Below are 27,601 nucleotides of genomic sequence, written 5' to 3'. Positions count from 1 at the left end.
CGTCAATTATTGGTGAATCAAATTTCACTTGAGCCTTTGGAACAGAATAATTCCTGGCATCAACAATTGCACATTTTAATGCTTCCAAAGCGGAATCATTATTCACTTCGTTTCAAGATGGGGAAGAGCACGATGTTTGATTCGGCGATGAATAACAATTGCAACTCCACCGCCGGAACCCTGAATCCTATCATATCTATGAACCACGTAATTGGGATCATATTTTAATTTCATGTTAGGTTTCAAAAATGTTTCAGTAATAATTGCAATATGCACATTATTTACTGTTAAAAAATTAAAAAGCTCATTCTCATTGGCCTTCAATGAGCGAGCATTCCAATTTAAAATTTTGATCGGTTCATTTAAAATCATTGCTAAATTTTAAATTAGAAACAATTTTGATTGTAAAATTTGTACCTATTTGAATGGCTTCAAACATTGATTTTGCCTGCAACATGGCGTTCATAAGATCGAACATTGCTTGTTGCAGAAAAGAAAGTTTACCTGCCGTAATAGGCCCCAGGCAGTTGACATTAGAAAAAATATTTTCGATAGCAATATTAGCTGGGTAATAGGTGTACAATTATTTTCTGGCACCGAAGCTGTCTTGTGTTGCACACGACAGCTCATTCTTGCGCATGTATTTTGTTCGTTCGGACATGACAGTTGGCTGTTTGTTCATACGCAGTTGACAGCCTGCTGATCGGCTGTGACTGTCATCGATGATATCGGACTCGCGCTCCTTTTTCTTGGACCGATACCATAATAAATACGAATTAATATATTTAATATATTTTCCCATTGTTGATATTATTCTCCACGTACTGTGGGGCAGAACCCAGAAAAGTCACGACAAAACTCAAAAAAAAATTCAGTTTTCATGCCTCATTTTATTTTCTACTTACAGTAGACATGTTGTCGCTTGGAAACCATGATAATTTACTTTGGAGAAAATTTGAGAAAATATGCTATAATATTGTGAAAGTGAGGATTTACAAGGCTTGTAAAATGTAAGAAAAAAATTTCACAGATATTTTTCAGTAGAGCATGCAAATACTAAAGAGTAAATTAGCTAACACATATGATCCTCAGAAAATCGAGTATTAACTAAGAGGTAATGTGATATTAGGGTAGTTTTGTTGAAAACAGGTTCGTAGGAGGCATAGTATGTAAAACAAGTTTTTCTGCAATTTTTCCTCATTTTCAGCAATATGAAAAACAAAAAGTTCTACGTTGTTCTGCTATGACACTATTATTGAACTAAAATACAAGGTATTGACTAGTACTGAACCAAAAATCAGCTGCTACTAGTAGCGACTTACCGAGTAATTCGAGTTTTCGCAAAGATTGTTTTTATTTCAATTCATGTTTTCGTACAGTAGGCTTTGCTGAATGCCGGTGTATGCAACACGATTATAATTGTGTTCGGAGGTCTTTCAAAACTGACCTCCACTAGCATGACGACCCCTCAGAAATAATTTAATAAGGAAAATTTAACAAGGAAACAGTTTGTTTTTGGGTGAACAATGTTTTGAACACAAGTAAGCGTTTAGTATCCATGTTAAATGGAATAAAATTAAACAAAAGGAGCTCTTAGAAAGGGAACACGACCAACTTATCCTCAATTGAACAATGTTCCTACTTGAAATATTTTGTCACAAGCAATAACATTGAAATTATATTGTTGGGATACAACATATTTCCTTACGATTGTTAAAGAAAATTATAATAAAAACAAATAATTTGTGTATGACCCCCGCACGTGTCTCGACATGTTGGATTCGTTGGATTCGTTGATAAGATGAAGAGTGAATTCACCAGAATTGATATAATATAGTATACACGATAATGAAATTGGTTATTTAATATTCTTTCTCACAAATGATGACACATCATAGGTTGACAAAAAACTATACAAAGTCAACTAAAGTCCAAGTTATAGATAGTTACTGAAATTTTTGGTTTATGAATAATAAAAATAGTTTTATCTCGTTACCGGTCAGTCCTACAGTTGTAATATTTTCGACAACTTCATGGTAATTGATGATATAAACAACTTTCCCGAAGAAACCAAATGGCTAGCACCATTTATTCAGAAGATAGATGTCAGCGCCATCTGTAGAAAATAGAATTAAAGCTACCTGAATACATTTTTCAAAAAGATGTTTTTATGGTGAACAACATTGCCGAAGACATGAACACTGTGGAAACGACTTTTAAGGAGTTATGAGGTTTTGTCGCACCAACGGACCAATTTGCCCCACTGTGCGTGTGTCACGTGAGAAAAAAGTTTTTCCCTCAGATTTGTGCCGAAGGATTTCGCATTGTAAAGGCTATCAATAGCGACAACTTGGAAGAACCAACAGACGGCTTGTAAAAACCAACAGGAGATAAGTAGGGAGAGCTGTGCAATACAATGAGAGCTGAATAAGTTTAAAATTTGCTGTCAAGAAAAGACAGTTCTTTTCAGATGGCTGCTGCGGCCACGCTTATAAATGATTCTCGAGCTCGGTAATGCATGTTACCGAACTTTTACGGTTTAACCTCAATTTACTGAAAATTCAAATTCAGCAAAATAATAATAAAAACCATTATTCAGCAACACTACCGAGACTGCGGTGTTTTATGCCGAAAATTCAGTAAGGTTGAGTCGTTATGTGCGGGAAAATGTGACAGCTGTCATTTCATTTGTTTTGTTTCTAACCGAGCACTCAGTGGTGTCATTTTCGTCAATAAATTACCGAGATACGGCAGTAAATTTGAAATGTGTAGTATTCTGAACATAGTTCAATTTGCGAAATGCTTCAAGTCCAACTTTTAAGATAAAAAGTGCCCGAAAATTCTTTATCCTCCGCTTTCTACCAATTTTTTTCATTACTAAATAAAATATCAAGGGAAAACGAATCTTGTACATTTTTTTTACAAATTATGATTGGTTTTCTACTGTATAACTTGTTTTCTGTGCAAATAATGGGTTCTGAGCTCCAATGTTAAAAAGCTTAAATAGTGTGTATGCTTAAATACTTTTGAGTTATTCATCCAATATTTTGCCTTCAAATAGTGAAATTTCATTGATCAAATATTATTATGTTTTATGGTTATATCCTACAAATCACTTATGACTGAAAGCGGACGCGTATCTCCATAAATTTAAATGAACGCATTCAAAAATCTAGCCATCAAGAACTTTTTAATTGGAGCTAGTTGCTTAAATCATTCGAATCATTAGAATACAATAATTCTTAAAAATGATCAGATATGAAACATATTCTAAAACTTAACTTTTTGGAAAAAGTTTGTCTTTCATTTCTCCATTCTCATTCTGCACTTTTAGCCTAAGAATTTATCATAACTTCAATTTTCTACTAAAAAAATCAGGTTTAAATGTTAATTTGAAATTTATTTTTTGTTTATTATAATTGTTTTCGCTCGATGCTTCTAAGCTACAATACTTCAAATAAAGTATACGCCATTTAAGAAAATTACTCTTGAATTAGAAAAACTCCTGTTTTACTAGGCCAAAGTCGGGTGTGCAAAGTTTCATTCATATCAATATAAAAACTTTCTCCTACATGCTCGATCTTTTGGATTTTTCAAGGCCAAACGTTCACTACACTTTACATACCGATGAAGTCTATGAAATTTATCAAAATAATATTATTTCTAAAAACTTTTCCAGAAGTTATAGTATAACAAAGTATTAATAGTACCTGTTTAAAGTAAAGATGCTCACAAATAAGTGTTAGTCTTGACAAACACCCGAAACATTCAACGTGACTAGAATAGAATTGGATTTTTTTTCTCTCTCTGTAAATCCAACTATCGACTGGAGGTGATTGTTTCAAATTGAAAATCAACAGGAATGTTAATTCTCTCAAACGAATCGTTTGACAGCCATGACAACTTGATACAGAGAATATAAATGGAATGGAAATTCTGTGGGCTGTTCAATATTTTAGTATTCTTCGTCAAAGCTAAAAAGTTAGTCTGGCAGAATATTTTTGCATTCTGATGCTGAGTACAAAAACTCATGAAATATGTTCAGCTATCTGTAGCTTTTTCAGACTTTCATTTCAAAATAAAATGTGAACAAAGTGAACATCTTCATATCATAAATAAAAAGACAGATACAGTGGAAAAAGTTTCAATTTTAATCCCAATGTGTGTTCCATTTGACAAATGACACCATAAAAAGCTATAACAAGCTCTGCTCTGTAGCTGAGTGGCAGCATCAAATGCACTAGTTTTAAACATCCACTCAGCCATGGAAAAAAACCAGTTACTACACTGTGAATTTTCCAACATGTTCCACCCGCAATATGATCCTTTTTAATGTCTATCAGGCCACAAGCCGTATCGTATCTACTAACGAGACTGATTGGACGGCATAAATTTCAATGGAAACTCGCAATTCCTGGAAGTAACCATAATCATTTTTCAGCATTGTGAGTGACTTATAAGTTTATTGTTGCTGACAGTAAATCGCAACACTGGAGGTAAAGTACCTTCGTTCACATTAGCTTGCGAATCAGTACATCTCGCGTCATTCCGTTTCAAGCAATGGGTTGCATGGTATATAAATTGACGGTAATTCAATTCCATTACACAATCATTCGATTCCATGCCAGCACACATGTCAGAATTTTGTTGTTTCGTATCCAGCACGCCTTCGGGGGATTGTGTGTCACGTGAATGTTTGCTCCTTCTTCCCTCCGTGAGGAAAATATGAGCCTGTCGTGTGCGACCGAAGCAAGTTTCGACATTCTTTTGCTTATTCTCGAGAGAGCATAAAAAAGTTACTCCAATCTGTGCAGTTGTCAACATTCTTTGCCCCCAAAATATTAAACATCTTGCCTTCCGAGTAATAAGTTAACCAGTCTCAAGATTATATCATTGGCAGAACATTTGACTGTTGTTTGTAGAGCCTCTTTTTGATGAAAAATTATATTCAGAGTAAGTTAGTATGTCTTCTGTTCAAACAGTAATCCAACAAAATAAGTTCAAGATGCCTCTCACAGCCGAGCTCGGGAAACTAAGAGTTGAATCAACTTCAATTGGAAACCACAACCGGAAACTTACTGTTGCTATTCAGCACAGCATTCTATCGATCATTCCGCTTCCCTGAAATTACTAGGATTTGCCACAATAGTAAATTATTCTTGCATGCAAATTGCAAAGATTTGTTCGGAAACTGCTCCGTCTGTTGGTGTGTGTATGTTGACTTTGTTCATTTCGAATCGCTCCAGCAGTTACGCACCGGCATTTACTGTGGTTTTCACCTTTCAACAGGTTTCAGCGATCCGTACTGCATGCTCGGTATACAACCGTCGGGAACACCGCCGCCCCCGTCACCTCAGCCACCAATGACACCCCGAACGCTCTCCGACACTGGCATGGATAGCCTGGAGTCGCCGGAGCACGGCAAACTGCGCAAACATCACAGCTTTCGGTTGAGCTTCAAGCGCAAAGACGGTCGCCAGCAGAGGGACTCGGTCGGACCGGTTCCGGCCAAATTCATTAGAGCGACCTCGGTAAAACCACACACGCTCTGCCCGAAGTGGCATGAAAAGTTTAAATTGTAAATATTCTGTTCACTTGGCTGTGAGATAATCAACGGAGTATTGAGGATTGTTTTTTTTATTTGGATTTTTCAGCGACATCGACGATATACACTCCGACATTTTGCACCTGGACATTTGGGACCACGATGACGAAAGCAGTGTGCTAGATGCTGTTTCACGACTGAACGAGGTCAGAGGAGTTAGAGGATTAGGTAGATTTTTCAAACAAGTATGCCAATCAGCACGCCAAGGTTCGCAGGACGACTTCTTGGGTTGTATCAATATCCCAGTCTGTGTGAGTATTCAAGAGAATGTTTTAAAATCAGTTGTGCTGCAGGTAAAATGAAAATTTTATCTTTCGCAGGATATTCCTTCAACTGGCTTGGAAGGTTGGTTTAAATTGGAGGCACGCAGCTCGCGCAGCTCGGTGCAGGGACGAATTCGGCTGAAGATGTGGTTGTCGACACGCGAGGATCGTGGCAATTCCGAGGAGGACAACACGCTGGAGGTGAAAAAATTTGAACGACTGCAAACCATCTTCATGATGCATGAACTGCACGCTCACGAACCCGCCTGGAAATGGAACGGAGAATTGGCTGGACCCTCACTAACCATCCTGCATCAAATAGCGGTTCAGAGTGATCTCTCCGATCTACAAATTTCTCTCGCCAAGTACTGCAGTAAACATGATTATTATCTGTTTTTTACTAATGAGTACCTCTTGTTCTAGATTGGTGGCTATCATAAGGCTCAACCGTAAGAAACCATTGGACACAAAGTTCATCCACCGGCAGCTCATCGAGGTAGACAAACTGTGGGTCAACAACTACAACAACGAACCGTTGACTCGCGAACTGGAACAGTGGCTGGCGGATTCGTTGAACGGTTTCGTCGAACGTTCCCTCAGCCACATGCGACGTCATCGGGAAGTTTTTCCCGCACTGCACCCACCATCGCTCGTACGGTTAGAGTTCCTCCTGCGGTGTCTAGGTCTGCTCGGCTCAATGCGGGCCTTCCGCCAGGTTAGTCCGTTCAGCAAAGGCGTTCGAGGCGAAATTGTTGGCGCTTTGCGAAAGGGATCGATAACGTGGTCCCAAGCGCAACTGCGCGAAGCTCAACGGGCACCAAATCCCTTGGTGCATTACACCACGATACTGATTGCGGATCTCCAGCTTGGCGTGACGTACTATCATTCGCTGTTCGATACGTAAGTAGAACAAACAAACCCATACTAATTACACTAAATAAATTATCAATCAATTACAGAACAAACGGTATCCAGTACTTCAGTATTGTATACAAACAATTCGACTCTCTGGTAAGATCATCCAACAAGACTTACTCCAAACGATTCACTAACCGTCGGCTTTGATTTCCACAGCTCTCCGAGGAAGTGACCAACCGCATCGAAACTGGCCAGCTGCCGGGAACAATCGTAAACCACTGGACAATCCTGGACAATGATCGCGAGCCGGACACGGCTCCGTTCGAGGTCTACTTTACCCTGCAGGAGTTTCACAACATGAAATCACACCTATCGGTAACGCCACAACCACCGGAGAAACCACTGGGACTACAGAACTTCCACGAGTGGTTCGAGCCTGCCGTGCAACGATGGATTTCAATCAGCAAAACTAAAGCGATACAGCGCATTAAGGCTGCCGTAAATGTGGACCAGCTATGCGAGGGTGAACGGATCGTGCGACACAGCACTTCATCAATCGATACGGCATCCTGCTTTTACCAGATACGAGAATTTTGGAAGAATCTTGCCTGGCCGGATCACGGCTCCGGAGCGCACTACGAAGCGTTGATCGTCGATTTGGTTTGTACCACGGCGAACGTCTACTCGGATTTGATTCACCAGAATTTAACGGAAAGTGGGTACTATGACAAGTCGGGTCCTCAACGCACAGCCGACGATATGTGCGTTATAGTCAACAATCTGGAGTATGTCAGACGAGCCTTGGCCGAATTTCATCCGGAAACACACCATTTGACGGAGAATGCCGAAAACTTGCTCGATAATACAATTGCTCAACTGGAGAATAAAGCTGACCGAGTGCTTGGGAAACTAACCGCTTCCATGCAAGGTCCGCTGCAGAAAGCCGTGTTCCATTTGGCTTGGTCTCCGGATTCACTACCCGCCAACCAAGCAGTGATGCCTCTTCTGGAGTACTTGGACTCACACCTAGCGACGTTGAATGTAACACTTCTGTCCCAAAACTTCTACCGTGCAATGAGTCTCATTTGGAACAGCGTATTGGCGGAGTTTGCCAAGCAGATGGACGCTGGTGGAGAGGGAGACAAACCTAGTAACTTCCACGATCGCATGTATGGAGCACTGCAACTGCTAGGGGAATTTTTCAACGCCGAGGGTCTCGGTCTACCGCCTGAGATTCTACACAGCGATCTGTACTGGCGCGTTGCTCAACGATTACAATATCACAAAACCGACACCGAGCAGCTAATCGATCTGTACTACCTGCAGAGACTACAAGAGCAGCTAAACACGGTTGGACCGACCGGGCTTGGTGTGCTTTCCGTGAAGGCGTATTTCAATCACGATTCGCTGTGCGTTGAAGTGCTGAACGCCAAGGACGTCATCCCACTGGATCCGAACGGGTTCAGCGATCCGTTCGTGATTGTAGAACTGATGCCAAGGCGGCTTTTCTCGCACTGCTCCGAGCAGCAGACTAACGTGCACAAGGTTGGTATTTGTGAACGTTGCAATATTTTTCTTTATGCCCATGAAATACTCATATTTTAAGATTATCAACTAGATTTTGCTATCTTGAATCTTAAAAAAATCAATCCTTGTTTTTAACTTTAACAAATCATCGTTATTATGAAAGTACTCGCATCCTCACTATAGAAAAAGCGATAAACTACCGTCGAACGGGGCTTCTTTTGACACTTTTTTCTCAAGTTTCCCAACCTAATGTAATTTAATGTCATACTATTAGTAAATGGAATTCAGTGATTTTCACTTGTATTACCCGCGAACATGTATGCAACATTCATGAATTATTTGAGTTGAATTTACTGAGAAATAAGGAAAAAGTTCATAAAAATAGCAAAAAGAGGAGATCTTCTTAGCTGTCAGGGTAGAACATAGAGTGGAATTTGCTGCAGTAATTGAGAGCAGTCGATGTTTCCGTCAAGTATATCAAAAATGAGCATTATCTGGATCCTCTCTCGCCTTGCTTTCAACGTTTCCAAATTAAATGCAATGCAGAATGAGATTAGTTTACATTTCGCACCACTTGTAGTGGATTGTCTATAACACGTTGCAGAGCCAACCAACCGAGAATGGAAGTGATGATCCTGTGCATCTCTAGGTCGTCTGTATACAACTGCTTGAAACATGATATACGCAAACACAGATCATTCACGAATAATACGAAGATCAGCGGCCCCAGGACACTGCCTTGTGGAACGCCCGAGGGGATCGAAAAAAATCCGAACAAGTTGAATGCAACTTCACGAAAGCGTGTTGATTGGTTGAACACAGTATTTGTGTAGCACATCCAGTTCGTCGTTGTGGAACAGGGTCGAACAGCATCATACAGTGTTCCATGAACCAGTGTTTCGAAGGCTTTAGAAGACATTTAAACTCGTGTGTGGACGTGGATGCCTAATAGTGGGCAAATTAACCGCACCCGATTCAGTGTGTTTATTGTTTTTTTTTTTGTCAACTGCAAAAACTGCAGTTGGAGACATGTGAGGCAAAAATCTGAAAAAAGAACCTGGCATCCCTGCTCGACAAATTGTTAACAAACCATAATTTATCATATCGGCGTTAGTCGCAAAATGTAAACGAACGAGGTTCTAATGTTGTCTGCTATTCAGAGTGCCTGTATACAGAGTGGCGACACTCTCAAAATTGGAACAAAAATTATCTGTCAGTGATATTCCAATCGAGCAAACAACCTATTAAACTCCTGCGGAGAAAAAAGAAAGAATGTTAAGTGCTACCAGTGTTTTTTCCACAGTTTTGACAAAAATAAAATTGCTCGACTGACACCATTTTGACTTTGTTCATTTTCTACTCGACGTAAATGAATGTTGAATACAATGACGTGTCGATTTTACCACGGTTAGTTTTTTTACCCTCGAATTTATCATGGAAAGCATGTCGGTTTGATAAGAGATATATAAGAAATATAATAAAAAACGAATTAATTCGCCTAGCGGTGCGATCCCGCGGCGGAACACCGTCAGCAAATTTTCTGGCAATCATTACTTTCAAGGAAGAGTTCTCTCATAGCTTGTTTGTCGATCAAATTAACAGTTGTGACTAATCTGGCGATTTTTATATCCTCCTAGAAAGCTGTGGGCTTCAGCAGGGGTTTTCACATGACCTTCAGCTTTCAAAGTAGTTAAATTCACGAGAAAGACTTCTAAATTCAAAATACTTATAACTACATGCACACTACGCAACTCAGTCCTGCCTCCTGCAGCCAGCGTTCATCACAGTCGTCTCGGTCCTAAGGCTGATGTTAGAGAGCAGGTCTTCCATCGTGCTTGCATGGGCTAGTATATTAATAATAAGAATTAATCTCTGCTCGACGATTTTTCCTGCAATCAGGTTGCGACACACTGCAGTCTTCAAAGCCAACCCAACTCCGCTCCATGCTATATGGTACAGACTACTGGTCGAACTTCGCTCGATTCAGATATACTCCATGGCACGCTCAAAGTAGCTCCGACCGAACGCGTGACACCTATCAGGATATACTACCAGAATGTTAGAGGTCAACGAACGAAAATCGACGACTTTTTCATTGCTGTTTCTGACTGCGAGTACGACGTCATCATTCTGACGGAGACCTGGTTGAAAGACTATATCTATTCTGTGCAGTTGTTCAATCAGAGCTACTGTGTATATAGGAAGGATCGCATCCCCGAAGTGACGGGTAGAACGCGTGGAGGAGGCGTTCTCATAGCTGTTAAGCACTCACTGAACAGTTCGTATCGACGACAGTCTAGAGCATCTTTGAGGTTGAACGAGTGGTTTGCTTAGGCGTGGTTTACGTTCCTCCGGACTTATCAAGAAACCGCTTTGTCATAGAGAGACTCAACAGTTTGATTTCTTTCGTGGCAGAATCTCTGCCAGAAGCAAAAGAATGTGGGCGACACTCACATGCTTTTTGGTGACTTCAATCTTTCGGATTTGTGCTGGCGGGCCGCTACTGGTGGGTACGCCCAAATTGTGCCCAGCGAATCAGCCTCCGTTAGTAACATTTTTATGGATAATATGTCGCTGATACATATGAAACAACTCAACTTAAGGAACAATAATTTGAACCGATTGGGCTTCAAATGGTGAGTCGACAACTTGGAAGGAGCGTCAAACTTAGCTCCGGTCCTCACAAGTTCCTATCTCACGCCTCCACGAGTCATATGATACAATAGACTACCAGTTAAAACATGGACACAACTGGTTGGCGTTGCCTGGGCAATGTTGTCATCCGACAATAGCTAAGTGAGAAGGTGCGACGCGATCGTTGGCGCAGTAACCATATCTCGGCGGTAGAGGAAATGCTTCGCCAACCCGAGCGTCTGTCCACCAAGATGGTGCGGCTCAAAACAGCGTCTGATCTCCATGTTAGGAGCGGCTGATCAACGTCCTGGTGTCAGCGTGGGACTCTAATCAGAGCTGACACGATGGCCCTCCGGCGAGACAGGGGGTTGGGGAAGGCCCAACAAGCCGCCCCGAAAAACACCAAATGCTGCAAATATCGAAGAAGTTAATACGGATCGGAACAATAGGCACAGACCTAGGCGACGAAATAAGGACTCCGATTGGAAACTCGGTACATGGAACTGCAGATCGTTAGGCTTTCACGGCTGCGACAGGATCATATATGATGAAATTAATCCACGCAACTTCGAAATCGTAGCACTGCAGGAACTTTGCTGGTCGGGTCAGAAGGTATGGAAAAGCGGACATCGAGAGGCTACCTTTTATCAGAGCTGTGGCACTACCAACGAGCTTGAAACGGGCTTTATAGTGCTGGGTAGGATGCGCCAACGCGTGATCGGGTGGCAGCCGATCAGTGCGAGGATGTGTAAGTTGAGAATTAAGGGCCGGTTCTTCAACTAAAGCATCATCAACGTGCACTGCCCACACGAAGGAAGAGCCGACGATGAGAAAGAAGCGTTTTATGCGCAGCTGAAGCAGGTGTATGAAAGCTGTCCGCAACGGGACGTTAAGATCGTCATCGGTGATATGAACGCTCAGATAGGACGGGAGGCAATGTACAGACCGGTGATAGGGCCGAATAGCCTGCACGCCGCATCAAATGATAACGGCCAACGATGTGTGAACTTTGCCTCCCGTGGTATGGTAGTTCGAAGTACCTTCTTCCCCCGTAAAGACATCCACAAAGCCACCTGGAGATCACCTGACTTACAAGTGGAGAACCAAATCGACCACGTTCTAATCGATGGTAAATTCTTCTCTGACGTCATCAACGTTCGCACCTACCGCAGTGCGAATATTGATTCGGACCATTACCTTGTTGCAGTATGCATGCGCTCAAAACTTTCGACGGTGCGAAACACGCGTCAAAGTCGCCCATCGCGACCAAACATCGGGTAACTACGAGACGCCGCGGTTGCACGGGAGTACGCGCAGCAGCTGGAAGCAGCATTACCAACGGAAGAGCAGCTTGGCGCAGCTACTCTTTAAAATGGCTGGAGGGACATTCGATCAGCCATAGGTAGTACTGCTGTAGCGGCGCTTGGTACTATGGCTCCGAACAGCAGAAACGACTGGTTTGACGACGAGTGCAAACAGTTAGTGGAAGAGAAGAATGCAGCACGAGCGAGAATGCTGCAACACCAAACGAGGGCGAACGTGGAGCGCTACCGACGCGCACGGAACAGGCAAAACTCGGTCTTACGGAAGAAGAAACACCAGGGGGAAGATCGAGATCGCAAGGCGATGGAGGCACTGTACCGTGCGAATGACACACGAAAGTTCTACGAGAAGCTGAACTGTTCAAGCAAAGGCTTTGTGCCACAAGCCGACATGTGCAGGGACCTGGGCGGCAACCTTCTAACGAACAAGTGTGAGGTGATTGACAGGTGGAAGCAGTACTACGATGAGCACCTTAATGGCGATGTAGAAGAGGACGACGACGGAGTGGTAGTAGATCTCGGTGTACGCGCAGATGACGACAAAATCCCAGCCCCTGACCTCCAGGAGGTTAGAGAGGAGATCGACCGGCTGAAAAACAATAAAGCCACTGGAGCTGACCAACTCCCCAGCGAGCTGTTAAAACACGGTGGTGAATCACTGGCTAAGGCGCTACACTGGGATATTGCCAAGATTTGGGAGGAGGAGGTAGTACCGGAGGAGTGGATGGAGGGTACAGTGTGCCCCATCTACAAAAAAGGCGACAAGTTGGATTGCTGCAACTACCGCGCAATCACGTTGCTGAACGCCGCCTACAAGGTACTCTCTCAAATTCTTTGCCGTCGACTATCACCGTTTGCAAGGGAATTCGTGGGGCAATACCAAGCGGGATTTATGGGTGCCCGCGCCACCACGGACCAAATATTCGCGGTACGGCAGGTCCTACAGAAGTGCCGTGAGTATAACGTGCCCACACATCACTTGTTTATCGATTTTAAATCGGCATACGACACAATCGTTCGAGACCAGCTATGCACGATTACGGCTTTCCGGATAAACTGACACGGTTGGTCAAGTCGACGATGGATCGGGTGATGTGCGTAGTTCGAGTTTCGGGGACACTCTCGAGTCCCTTCGAATCTCGAAGAGGGTTACGGCAAGGTGATGGATTATCGTGCTTGCTATTCAACATCGCTTTGGAAGGTGTGATACGTAGGGCTGGTATCGACACGAGTGGCACGATTTTTAGAAAGTCTGTTCAGCTCTTTGGCTTCGCCGATGACATTGATATTGTAGCACGAACCCTTGAAATGATGACGGAGACGTTTATACCGACTGAAGGCTGAAGCCGGACGAATTGGACTGGCCATAAACGCATCGAAGACCAAGTACATGAGAGGAAGAAGTTCCAGAGAAGACAGTGTCAACCTCCTGCCACGAATTCATATTAGCGGTGATGAAATCGAGGTGGTAGACGAGTTCGTGTACCTGGGCTCACTGGTGACTGCTGACAACGACACCAGCAGAGAAATTCGTCGACGCCTTATGGCAGGAAATCGTGCCTACTTTGGACTCCGGGGACACTCCGCTTGAATAAAATCCGCCGCCGCACGAAGTTAACCATCTACAAAACACTGATCAGACCGGTAGTCCTCTACGGCCACGAAACCTGGACTATGCTCGTGGAGGACCAACGCGCCCTTGGGGTTTTCGAACGAAAGGTGTTGCGTACCATCTGTGATGGAGTGCAGATGGAAGATGGATCATGGCGGAGGCGGATGAACCACGAGTTGCATCAGCTGCTGGGAGAACCACTCATCGTTCAAACGGCGAAAATCGGGAGACTACGGTGGGTTGGGCATGTCGTTAGGATGTCGGACGACAACCCGGGGAAAATGGTTCTTGATAACAACCCGACTGGAACAAGGCGACGGGGCGCGCAGCGAGCAAGGTGGCTCGATCAAGTGGAAGACGACCTGCGGGGCCTCCGCAGACGACATGGCTGGCGAGCTGCAGCCATGGACCGAGTTGAATGGAGACGACTTCTTCGAACAGCAAGGGACACTTCGGCCTTGAGCTGACTGGTAAGGTAAGTAATTTGAACCGAATACTCGACCTAATATTTGTGGATGAAGAGGCTGTACCGATGTGTCACCTTTCAGATCCTCCTGAAGCACTTATTCCCGTTGACGTTTTGCATCCTCCAATCCTGACACAGCTGCATTGTATGGCTCCCATACGCTTCAGTGAACCCCCTGACGATCAACTCCTTGATTTCGCCCGCATCAACTTTGAAGGCCTTAGAGAAGCCCTTTTGTCTGTCGATTGGTCACCAGTCTACAATGCTTCCGACGTAAACGAGGCGGTGCAATTCTTTAACGCAACGCTCACGCAGCTTTTTCCAAGATTCGTACCAGTTCGTCGCCCTAGAATGTCACCTCCGTGGACCAATAGACGTCTTCGTTATTTGAAACAACAACGCTCTAGAACTTTGAGGCTCTACTCAAACAACCGAAACTCCGCCACCAAACAGAGATTCATTAAAGCGAGCACCAAATATTAATTTTACAACAGAGCTCTCTACGGACGGTACGTAATGCGAATGCAAAAAACCTTAAAAACTCAGCCAAAACGGTTTTGGGCTTTCGTTAATGAGAAGCGGAAGGAACATGGTCTGCCTTCAAGCATGTTTTTGGGCTGCGGAACCTCAAGCAATATGTAATCTGTTTGCGAAGCGTTTGCAGCAATCAACAAATTGAGAGCGCGCTTGCCAATGTCCCTACTGGTATGGTTTCAATGTACTGCCGTGATTTTAATAACACAGATATCTTAGCAGCTGTTAAAAAATTGAAGTCCTCGAAAACGCCTGGACCGGATGGAATTCCTTCGACAGTTTTGATAAAATGCGCTGTTGAACTGTGTGCGCCATTGAAAGCCATATTTAACCTATCCTTATCACAAGCACTATTTCCAGAATGTTGGAAGAAGCCGATAATGTTTCCAGTTCAAAAAAAAATAATTAAAGCGACGTATCTAACTATCGTGGAGTTACCTCACTATGTGCTGGTTCAAAGCTGTTCGAGATACTTATGAACGCAGAACTCTTCCGGGCAGCAGAGTCATATATTTCGCATGAGCAACATGGATTCTTCCCTGGCAGATCCATTGGTACTAATCTAACTCAATTTACATCACTGTGCCTCACCTCCATGCCACTAGGGTATCAAATTGATACAGTTTATACCGACTTGAAAGCGGCCTTTGACAGAGTTAACCACCGTATCCTGCTTGCTAAGTTGGACCGGCTTGGTGTGTCCTCGAACGTTGTCCACTGGTTTGAATCGTATTTAAGCAATCGCCGACTATCTGTCAAACTGGGTTCCGTGGAGTCAGGAGAATTCGTCAACCGATCAGGTGTTCCGCAAGGCAGCAACTTGGGGCCACTACTCTTCACCATTTTTTTCAACGATGTCTGTCTAGCACTGCCAAAAGACTGTAAATTACTGTATGCCGGTGATTTAAAAATGTATTACCCAATCAAAACTCCTGCCGACTGTGAACTCCTACAAAGTGTAATTAAGAGATTTTACGACTGGTGTCAACACAACATGATGGTTATCAGTGTATCGAAATGTTCATTGATTACTTTTGCGAGGAAAAAACAACCTATTCAGTGGAACTGTTGTATAAGCGATGAGACCATTACCAGAGCTAACGTACTGCGAGATCTTGGGGTTATGCTTGATGCAGATTTAAGCTTCCGGGAACACTACAGTCATTTAATTAACAAATCTAGGCGGAATATTGAGTTCATTCTCCGGATGACAACCGAATTTCGTGATCCTTACTGCCTACGCTCCATGTACTATAGCCTAGTGCGGCCTGTTCTGGAGACAGCTGCCGTCGTGTGGAGCCCTTTTCGCAGCATCTGGATAACCAGAATCGAAAAAGTCCAATCAAAGTTCATAAAATTCGCTCTTAAGCTACTTCCTTGGAGAAATCCAGGTGCGCTACCTCCGTACGAAGCCCGGTGCAGACTTTTAGGAATGGACACTCTCGAAAAGCGACGCAATGTGCAAAAAGCGGTTCTCGTCGGAAAGACCCTGCTAGGAGAGATTAACGCGCCCTGGATTCTCAATAAAATGGATGTGAACGTGCTGCCACGTCCACTGCGCCAACGAAGTTTTTTGAGGCTCCAACAACATAGAACGGACTACTCACAAAACGAGCCTATTCGAACTATGTGCGTTCTTTTCAACAGGTTTTATCATTTGTTCGACTTTAATGTTTCATCTACTGTTTTTCGTGATCGTGTTACAAACTTTTATCTGCAGTTATAGTTCTAGTCATTAGTTTTGTTCATTTAGACTGTTTGTCCTATGAATGTAAACGAAATAAATAATAATAATAGTAATAATAATGTACCGCCTAAATTCCATACCACTCGTTTAACAACCACAATTCTTTATCATCCCGAGCAACTTTGCTGATATCCTCAAATTTTCCACTGTTCGGGTTCACAGAATAAATAATGTTCAAAATTTTCAAAACCACATGCACACTAGCACCGCGTTGCAGTCGAATTTAAAAACAAACTGTGTACCAAAGAAAATGTCTTGACCCCCTGAACAACTTTCTAAATGGTCGGATTCATGAAGTGAGTAAGGTTCAAAACACTCAAAACTACATACAGCGCGGCGCTAGTGTTGCGATCAAATTTCAAAACAAACTGCGCACCACATAAAAGCCATTAAGACTTCCTGATCAATATTTGTATGGGTTTTGCATGAAGAAAAAAGGAAGAAAATGTTTTTGCTTTTGTCATCATGCACGTTTTGACACTTGCATATGAGAATACGCGAAAATACGAACCAATGCACAGTGTTTTATTTTGCAGATTTCATGCTCAAAGTTAACAGCGTCCCTAAATTTGATTTTAGTGATATACTTTATTTGGAGAAGTTCCTTTGTATGTTATTGCGCTTCTCTCAGAATGGACGATTTAGTGATTGATTCACCTAGAAGTGATATGAAAAATTTATATTTTCAGGACAGTGAGATAGACACCCAGTGTCTTCGAGAAAGTTGTGACAAATATTTCTGCTAGCAACTTTGCCGTAGGTGTCGAATTTCTATCGCTTATGATAGAAAAGACATAAAAAGTTTTATATACAAAGTTCTCTCAAATCATATTTTTTAATATAACTTTTTTCCTGAATTTTCTACATATTTCATGTCTTCTACAAAATTATTAGCCAAACAAAAATAGATATTTTTGCTTAATATTTGATCTAGCTATAGTTCAAAATAACAAAGTTATTCGACCATTAACGGGTTTTCAAGGGTTAATTTAACTTTAATTTACTCCTTCGTACGCAAAAATACGCAGACAACTATTTAATATTCTGAATGCACGTCTTTTCTACTTTCAAGATAATATAAAATCATTTGTTTCATATAGTCTTCTCGATTGTTTCAATGAAAATTTTTTTTTGCATGAAAATTCGTACTTTTTCAAATAACTTTGTTATTTCTAAGTATAGCGTTTTACAATCTCCTGCAAAAATACAACCCCATAAAAACTGTATAATTTTGTTGCAGGTCATAAAAATGTAGAAGATCATAGGAAAGAGTTGAAAAGAAAAATATGAATTTTTAGTCACAGTTTCACACACGACGTCACCTAAAGTGTCAACTTTGTTGTCTTCTCCATTGGTTGTTTCAAATTTCCTTATAAAGCTTCTAGAATTCTTATGAACGGCTGTTGCACTGGAAATACGAATAAACTTTCTTCGGATCCAATGGTGATGGAGGCTGGCCAAAACTTAACACGAAAGAATTGACTGGGGATGCCAATACTCTTCTTATTCAATTTGAACTAGGTAGTGAAGAAGACAGTGAAAAATAAACTCGAGAAATTGATGATTAATTCACTTTATATAACGCCATGTGTGAAACTGTGACTAAAAATTCATATTTCATAACTCTTTCCCATGATCTTCTACATTTTTATGACCTTCTACAAAATTGTGCGATTTTTATGGGTTTATATTTCTGCATAAGATTGTAAGACGCTATATTTAGAAATAACAAAGTTATTTGTAAAAGTACGAAGTAGAATAAACGTGTTTTCAGAATATCAAATAGTTATGTGCGTATTTTTGCGTACGAATGAGGAAATTGTTGTTGAACTAACACCTGAAAAACCGTTAATGGTTGAATAACTATTGTGTTTCGAACTATAGCTAAATCAAATCTTCAGCAGAAATGTATATTTCTGTTTGGCTAATAATTTTGTAGAAGGTTTATTTTAACTTAAATTCGTGTTTGTTACCTCACAGAAAATCAATTATAAATTCAGATGCAGATCAAAAGAAAAAAAGTAGAAGGGTGGTATCCAAGACACGACCGCATAGTTGACGTAGGACTACAATAGTTTTATATTCCCTTTAGAGGTTCTGTTATTGCGTACACAACCGTTTTCAATTACATTACCAACAAACTGCAGCAAATTCAAAACAAACTAGAGAACTGTCAGACATAAGTTCACATTGCGTTCCGCGTGTAATTTTTCTGAACTTGAAAGTTTAGAAAAAGTTCCGCGTCAGCCTTTTCTAAACTTCCTAGTTTGCATGAGGTTCCACCTGTACTTTATCTGAACTTCCAAGCTGAAAGAGAGACCCGGTATGTTCCCAGCTATGAACCTGTGGGTATCGAAGAGAAATCAGCACATCGAGTAAAATCGATGCTGATTTCATATAGCGGGAACGGAGCAGTGGTATGAATCTAGGCTTCAAAGAGGAAGGACTCGAGTTCGAAGCTTGTGTAGTAGGGAAGGGCGATACTGACGAAAGTATCGATACTTCTGTATCGCGATACTTCAAGGAACTTCGATACCAGGTATCGAAGTATCGGCTGAAGGTGTATCGATTACCGATGCTTCGATAGTATCGGTGTCAGACCTGCAATTTTTTTTTTCAAAAATCATCATTTAGAAAATATCGATACCGGTACTCATCACTTGCGGTGAGTATTGATGCCAAAATACTCGATACCGCGACCCCTAGTATCGATACCGTTGGTATCGATGCTAGTATCGCACATCCCTATTGTGTAGTAAGCTGCAAAAAAATTATGAAATTTAGTAGTAATAAATGAAGCCAGGCATTATTCTTCTGACCTAGATTTCTTCAGTAAATGATTATCATGGGATTATCCCAACACGAATGATGAGTGAAAGGAATTGAAAAATTGCAAATTGATTTTTATTTTAGGTTTTTTGAAGTTTTCTTTTCAAGCTGAATTTCGCTCTGTTAGCGACCTATCCGAACTTAATGTGAACTTTCTAGTTCGGTTTAAAAGCTGCTTTGCATGCTACTCGGATTTTATTCAACAAATGCGAATTTGAAAGTACGGTTAATTACTTAAAAACTAGGGTGGTCGGTATTACCGACTTTTCGAAAAACCGGTATTTCGGTATCCATAAAAATAGAAACCGGTAAAACCGGTAAAAAACCGGTATTTTTATTTTTTTCTGACTAATACAAACCAGGGGCGACTCGTGATCTTTGAGCCTTCTTGTTCAACTGTAAAATTCTGAAAATCATAGTTTAGGGAAATAATGACAATCATGTCCGCGGAAAAGCGCAAGACATTTTCTCTGTACTATTTGAAAAAAAAACTGAAGAATAATTGAATATATACAGATTTTTGGATTTGAAATTTAATTTTTGCCTAGCGTTTTAGATAGCATCTATGGACGAGTCGCTGCATAATTATGTTTTTGTATTTATGAGTACCTATGCTTCATTTCGACTCAGTTTTTTTCTGTAAGATTTATACCACTTGTTTTCATCTTTTGTAGTGTTATACCATCCAAATACAACACTGGACAAATTTAATAGTGTTGTTGCTCTATCAACAGTTCTTCCAAATTTAGTAAAACCTGAGAAAGCGACGAAGCTTTGACCATGCTACAGCTATTTTAATTTCACTTTCTCAAGAATAAGGAGCAGTAATTTTTAAGACGAAATTCTTTACTGATTGACTATTCCATCCTGTAAACTAGGTGCAACCTGTGCAATGCATACGGAGACGCCAAGCAAAAAATAAATTCCTAATCCAAATGTATATTTATACATTATTTTTTTAGTCTTACCTTTGAATAGCACAAAACGCATAATGACTTACGTTTGTTCGCGGACAAGATTGTGATTACTGCCCCAAACTATGATTTTCAGAATTTGTGGTTGAACTGGCAGGTTCAAAATCCACGGGTTTCATCTGTAAGTATGAGTGTGTAAAGAGATTTGCTGTTCTACTTAAAGAATAAATGTCTTGCTTTATTGATATGAAGTTTTTTGGCATACTATCGATACACACGAATACATCATCTAAATCCAAGCAGATCAAACAAGAAGGAAACAAAAATTGATAAATAGGTTAGAGTTAATTAATATTCGGGGTTGCCTCTGTCTAAATATTTTTATTATATACACCGTTATGTGTTTTGTAACGCCGACCTAAGAGGAAAGCATTCATTAACCTTACAATGATTAATGAATATTGTGACAATTATTTTTTTAATTTTAAGAAAAATACCGGAAATACCGGTTTTTTCGCCTCTCCAATACCGGTATTTCGGTATTGGAAAAAATATCGGTTTTACCGGTTTTACCGGTTTTTGTTTTGCCGGTAAACCACCCTATTAAAAACTGTTGAATTGGCCGATTAGTCTATGAATTCTACTTTTATCCGAACTTTTGGTTACTTGGGGTACTACGCAAGACTACATATCGTATTGGAAAAAGGTATCTGCGGACGAGGAATATTACCTGATGAAGTACATGGTAGAATTTGGAAGCTTTTCATTGTTTCGACATCGGTCGTTCATACTTCAGGCATAAGCAAAAGTGCATTCTGTATCGCTAGGACTTCTATAACTTTTTTATAATAGTTAAAAAATATAATTCATATGCGAAGTTTCCTGCATAGCACTGTCATCATAAACCGTAGCAACGAAAAAAAAAGGTTGTTTCTCAGCAATGATTCGCCCATCAAAATAAAATCGCGAAAAAAAAACTAACACCGCTACCTATTTACTTTATCAAATTTATCGAGAATCGTGAGCGCTCTATACACATCCACATTTTCGCTTTTATACACAGCCATTTTACCAACGCATTCATGATTGATAGACTGGCCTAGAATCGGAATCGACAGTTTTCGATTAGCACCATTGAGCGGACACTGATAGGATTTTCGCCAATTGACAGCCTAAATATGAGCTACTGGTGCATACTAAGCGCTATCGTTTTTTTCTCTCTCTTTTTTTTTTTCATTCTACACACACACCCAACCTCCCTCTAGAAAACACTCCACCCCGTGTTTGATGAATGTTTCGAGTTTTCGATCACGCAAGAACAATGCCACGCGGAAGCTGCCATGATTGTGTTCACCGTTATGGACCACGATGTGCTAACTGCGAACGATTTCGCCGGCGAAGCGTTCCTGTCGCTGACGAACATTCCCGGCGTATCCAGCAATTTTAACATGAACATTGAAAACTTTGACTGTGTGGCCCAGATCGATCTGCCCCTGCTGGAGATGAAAGACAAAAGTGAGTAATTTTAGAGGAGGTTTTTTTCATCTCTCATAACATTGGTTTTTAAATTTTCAGGTCACCCCATCCTATTAATTCTCGAAGGAAGGGTCAACGATAAAAACGCCATGGATTTTGTGAGGAAACAGAAAGCTCGCGTCGTAGGCTAGGCGTTTTTTTGTACACATGAATGTCAATCAGCAAAAATTTGTGAGTTTACAGTTTACACAGATAGCTTATTTGTAATCGTAGGATTTTGGAAACTAAGCGACCTGCTGCAGACGTCTAATTGAAGGAAACAAAAACAATGCTTTCAGAATTGGACAGTATTTTAATCTACTTTTTCAACAGAAACGGAATATCTCTACGCGACAGCTAATTTTTTGTATGAAACTTACTTTTAGATTTTTTCGTAAGCGTGTTATCAATGCCTTCACAAACTACGATATAAAAGTAACCGACATTCGTGTAAATCTTTCCATGATAGCACACTCCACGAAACTAGTGAGTATCCCCTGGACCTTGTGGATTAGAAAATGTAGTGGAAACCCTGCTAAAAAATATATGAGACTAACCTTTACTATATTGTAAGAAGCTCAGTGCTTGTTTCGAAAAGAGCATATTTTTATACGAATTTGATTTAAATCTATACAACAAAAAAAAGAATAACTAACTTTAGCTAACTATAAAACGAATCTTGTACATTCGAAACTTTGTACAGTTAGACGATACAAACTTTAGAGATGCTATACATAGGTTTTCTACCAGCAAACATCAAGCCTATCATCAAACATTGAAGCAAATCAACTCTTTGCAACTGTAAACATTTTCTAACTCTCCACTCTAAAAGGACGAACAAACCAAAAATCGAAAACGAACGAGTTGGACAAAACAACCAAATATACCATTTACTCTTAAGCTGTAAATTTTCTCAAACAAACTGCAGATAATTTCTTATGAATGAATAACAAACTTAAGCAACAAACCAAAAAAAATCAAGGAAACGATCGCGTCCGCCCCTAGTGCTTTCATCCGAAGGGAGTTTGCGATCTTTCCGCCTGTATAAAAAGAATCTGTTTAAAACAAGTATCGTACACATATACTATCCACGGGATGTACAACCGCAAACTGAACGCTACACTCTCACAATCATGCATACCGCTGCACTAAGTTAGTATTTTTTTGCTTGACTTTGTTAACTTTTTTTTATTACATGACACTTAATGGAAAGCCATGTCAGCATCACATCCGTCACAGCACAAAATTGGTTTCGAATACAAGACTGTGTCCACTATGCCAGATAGCTGGCTGCATAGCAATCATTGTCAATTCCGTGATCGATGAACTAGCGAAACAAAGTAGCTAATTCACAGCAGTTTGAGTAGAACTAATTTAACTATTAGTTGTTTGCTTCACGTACAAAGTTGGGAATGGAATGAGTAAATATGTTGTGTACCGAAAGGTTTTTCCACATAAGAAACCGTCAAAAAAAAGTCAGGCTTTGAACGCTGGTAACTTAGTCATTTGTTAACATATTTTTAATATTTTTACATGAATCGGTTACATATTTTTTTACCAAATTGTTTTAATAAAGAAACTTACAGAATTGAATTATTGTAAGCCAAAATAGTTGTTATCAGGTAATAAAAAATTACGAATCTGTAAATCCACACCAAGTTTTAGGTACTAGCGAAAGTATTGTCATTGGCTATGTGCAAGTTTGCCCAATCGGATTGTCACTGATCGGAGCTCAAATGCCTCGTTCAATTTGAGAAAAACATTATCTGCTCAGGTGTAATGATTACCACAAAAATGGCAACACTGGCATTCTATTTTGTTCGTCCCCCATACTGCCGTTTGAAGCATAGTTGTCCCAGCGTGCATAAGATTTGTGTAGAACATGGGCCTACTATGATTTGAACGGCAGCATAAGAGGATTCGTTTCCAGGGACGGACGCAATGCACTTCAGAGATAAGCGACCTAACCCCACTTTTTTGACAGTTCAGGAAGCTTGTTTACAAAGTGTTAGAAGCTGGAGTGAAAAACCGAGATATTTTTGTTCTTACTGAATTGTTGCCCAATCAATTAAAAAGACGCATGGAGATTATTGGTTGAACACATTTTTATTGCAGTAGCTCTATCCCAAATGATCCAAATCTCATGATCATCAAATTTTGTTATGGCTTTTCTCTTTTTCATTTCCTAACCCATACATACAGTGAAACCACAAACTAGCAGATGTAAAACTAAAAACATAGTTCCAATAAAAAATCACAGGAAGGTTGTACGCAAAGCCACGACCGCAAGGTTGAAGTAGAATACTTTTACAAGAAAGATAACCCGGCTGCTTGCATGTCAGTCATTTTTTCTAGTAAAGAAACGTTGACCGTTCATTGGCAGTATTGTAATTTCTCTTTGTTTGATATTTTGAATGAAGTTTATTGCATATTTTTAAAATTTTGCGCAAATGAGCAGTTGAAGTGCTGCCGAATTGTAATATGCACATTAAATACGACATCATTGAACTGGAACGGATCAAAGGCTACAGTTATGCAGAACGCGAATGACAACGCGATGTGATTCGCCTTACCGTGGTGGAATGTACAGCTCTTTTTAGGTGAAGTAGAGCTATACATTTCAACACATTTCGTCTTGCCGAATCGCATCGCGCCGTCATTTGCGTTCTGCATAACCGTAGCCAAACACTAAGCGACGCAAACACGTAATAATAGTCAGAGTATGCATGTAAATGAAGAAAATTAACTTTGGATTATAACGCAAAACGAGAGAATATTAACTCTTCAAATATTCAATTGTGTTCTTCAAATTTTAGTTGTTCAATTTAATATCTGATGAAATGTCTGTTTAATATCTGATGAAGGCTCTTGTATAGGCCAAATAATGCATTCCCAATTTACCAGGTCCATAACTCTGTCGACCGTGCTTGGAAAAGCAATCGTATAACGACCAATCAGAGGTCGAATTTTGTGTTTTGACAAAGTTTAAGAATTTTCAATAGTACAATAGTTAGAATAATAGAATTGCAATTTCCTGCATTTGGTAGGAATCTTAGAAGATTTTCTAATCGATTACTGCAAAAACGAAGAAAATCCATCGAAAACTAACCGATTTATTAACATTTGAAATTGGACATATTTCTCACTTTTTTCGGTTTTAGATTTTCATTTCATATCCCTATGTAGCCGAACTTCCTGAGAGAAGTATTCTACTTCAAAACATACTTAATCACTTAATCACATAATGTTATCCGGTAAACGAAATACCGAACTATTATGCCAGTCTGCACTTTATATTTCTGGTCGAATATTTGTTTATTTATTCAGCTTTCTTGTAAATCACTTAAGGTATGTTTAGACTATCTGATTTTTCCATCTGATTCGAGCTGATTGCTCGAAAATATATCGAATGCAATGTTGGTTTACGTTTACATCTATTCGATATTGTAATTCGACATGCCGTTCGATATGTCGAATGGAATAGAAACGTTTCTATTTTTTGTTCGACACCAAGAACATAGCAACCTTTGAATTTTTTTTTCAGTTGTTTGTTCTGGCTTTCCATAACAAACATCATTTCGTTTCTTGTGTGCAAATATTAAAATGGAGAAGAAGACTGGAGCTGTATCCAGCATTGAAAAAATCATTTGACAGTTTTTCCTTTCGACTTGTACAAGCAGTGTGAACACCGCCATACAAACAGGTTTGACAAAGTATGTCGAACGGTATATCGAGCAGACTTTCGATTTCTGCAGTGGTCAAAATCAGACCGACATGTCTAATAGTCTAAACGTACCTTTATATGAATCGAACAATTTCAATTCTTTCCATGCTAGTTACTTTGACGTAATAGAAGAACCCTGCTATCTGATACTGGCAGGTTTAGAATGCTTTCTTTCTACGAGTCACTAACTGTATCACCTTCTCACAAAAGTTGACAAATGCAACCGGAACTGATTATTTTGGAGTTACTTATTATTTTGCCTCTCAAGTGAAACCAGAACAATCAACAGTGCTCGCTATTGTACGTTAAAGGTTTTCCAAGCTACTTCCAGTTTAAATACTTTTTGGAAATCCAAACCCAGAACTCTCCAACATACATTCACTCTAACACGATAAACACATTTGCTGTGCCACTAAAATATATAGTAAATGTCGAGCTTAGATGTTTAATATACCCTCATCGCAATAACAAGTAGTCGATCTTCCCCACGAATTATGTTCTGAAAGAGATAGAACCAGAGAATCAAAGCACTGCACAACCGTCAATGTCGTACATACATTAGTCCACATTTCAAAAAAGCAAGAAGCTTTAGAACCAGTCATGCACATGCGAATGAAACCTCAAGATAACTAAAAAGTAACACATCATTGAAAACACAACGCAGAGTTCATCGGTACGAACCTAGAAGTGAGCCGGAACAAAAGGAACAAACTTCACCTGGTTGAATTTTTAGACGACTTTAATTTCTACGCCAGCTTTTAAATGTACCCACTACCTTTTCACCTAGCGAAACCCCTTTTTGACGAGGACGCAAACCTTTATATGGAGAAACTTTAGATTCTTTGCCAAAGAATAACCACCCCGTAGCCTTTACAATTTGCATGCACCACTTAAAGAAAGAAAAAAAAACGACAATGTGCTTGTACGGACAAAAAGGGAAACTATATATACACAAATCTATCCGTAGGGTTTTGAGCCGTACCAAGGTTAGCCAAATGAAAACCAATTAGATTACAAGCACATATTGTAAATACGCCCAAACCAATTGTTCAATGTCTTAGGGAAGCAACAATCATATTACATTTAAACACTGTACGATATTGAAACTCAATGTTATAGTAAAGAATTTTATCAAAATATGTATTCGAATCATTAGATCGGAAGCTTTATCGTCGTTATTTTTATGATATTTGTTACGAACGTTAAACAACTATATTTTGAAAAATTGTCTATTTATTCGCCAGAGAAACTAATTACGTTATATTTCTAAAGGGTCTATTTTACTTACTGGAAAATATAAACAATAACTGCTACTGTAAAATACCGAACCAAACAACAAGAAGTCATGTATTATCACCAGAAATATCAATGCACATTCCCTAGCGAGTCCTCAATAACAACGATCGTGGATTTGTGTAAATTTCACGTTGTTCATTGAAAATTCGCATCATCCCATCAATTTGATAACCGTCAGATGCTGGCACAGAGAAACGAGATTTAACACTGTCGGGCGAAATCACGCGGTTCGTTATAATAGGTATCGATTGTTTTGGACACAAAGGTGCGACAGCTGCAAAATTGTAAAAAAAAACTATTAGCGAAACACAAAGAGATGGCAATCTGTTTCACATATGGTAATATTTTTCGAAAATACATTAATAAAGCAAGATATCTGTTCATCCAACAAAACGATTGCAAAGCCGGGTGTAGTATTAACCGTTATGCTTGAGAACTCCAAAGGGCAGACTTCCTTGAATTTCAGAACTAATCCTCCTTTTTTGGGATTTGCATCTATAAAAAAAGAACTGAAAGATGCATATTTTACCCAATTCGATCGTACACAAGTTAAGTGCGTTTTATCCTTTTTTCCCTCGAATCACCTGCATTTCAGAAATGATCAAGAATGTAAGAAATGTGCTAAATGTATGTGATCGATCAACTTTTGTTAACCCTCTAGTGCCCAGTGCCGCCTTTAAACGGTCTTCAGTTGAACGTCTAAAAAGCTTCAGTAAAAACTTAAAAAATGTTTATATAGCTTCATAGTGATTTTT

At 40.1% G+C, this 27,601-nt stretch overlaps 2 protein-coding genes across 5 annotated transcripts in view; both read left to right on the top strand.

Annotated features, from left to right (window-relative positions):
* The window catches only part of LOC129719689 (BAI1-associated protein 3), a 240,006-nt gene extending 212,757 nt beyond the window's left edge, over positions 1-27,249 (top strand). For all 4 annotated transcript variants that reach the window (XM_055671083.1, XM_055671082.1, XM_055671081.1 and 1 more), the window contains 8 exons: positions 5,290-5,578; positions 5,655-5,856; positions 5,926-6,233; positions 6,292-6,768; positions 6,828-6,879; positions 6,943-8,271; positions 21,577-21,826; positions 21,887-27,249. In XM_055671083.1, the coding sequence (XP_055527058.1) occupies positions 5,290-5,578; positions 5,655-5,856; positions 5,926-6,233; positions 6,292-6,768; positions 6,828-6,879; positions 6,943-8,271; positions 21,577-21,826; positions 21,887-21,978 (2,999 nt within the window). In that variant the 3' untranslated portion in view covers positions 21,979-27,249. The remainder of the gene's footprint in view (positions 1-5,289; positions 5,579-5,654; positions 5,857-5,925; positions 6,234-6,291; positions 6,769-6,827; positions 6,880-6,942; positions 8,272-21,576; positions 21,827-21,886) is intronic.
* Positions 10,889-14,903, top strand: LOC129719690 (uncharacterized). The gene is made up of 2 exons (XM_055671085.1): positions 10,889-14,296; positions 14,370-14,903. The coding sequence occupies exon 1, from the start codon at positions 12,319-12,321 to the stop codon at positions 13,267-13,269; it is 951 nt and encodes a 316-aa protein (XP_055527060.1). The 5' UTR covers positions 10,889-12,318; the 3' UTR covers positions 13,270-14,296; positions 14,370-14,903.
* Positions 27,250-27,601: the final 352 nt, after the last annotated feature.

Source organism: Wyeomyia smithii, chromosome 2, assembly GCF_029784165.1.
Source record: "Wyeomyia smithii strain HCP4-BCI-WySm-NY-G18 chromosome 2, ASM2978416v1, whole genome shotgun sequence".
NCBI lineage: Eukaryota > Metazoa > Arthropoda > Insecta > Diptera > Culicidae > Wyeomyia > Wyeomyia smithii.
The sequence above is the reverse complement of the archived record's forward strand: the minus strand, read 5'-3'. Positions and strand labels throughout refer to the sequence as shown.

Coding starts and splice junctions, on each gene's coding strand:
- LOC129719690 (XM_055671085.1), top strand. CDS start 12,319: ATGGCTCCGAACAGCAGAAACGACTGGTTTGACGACGAGTGCAAACAG.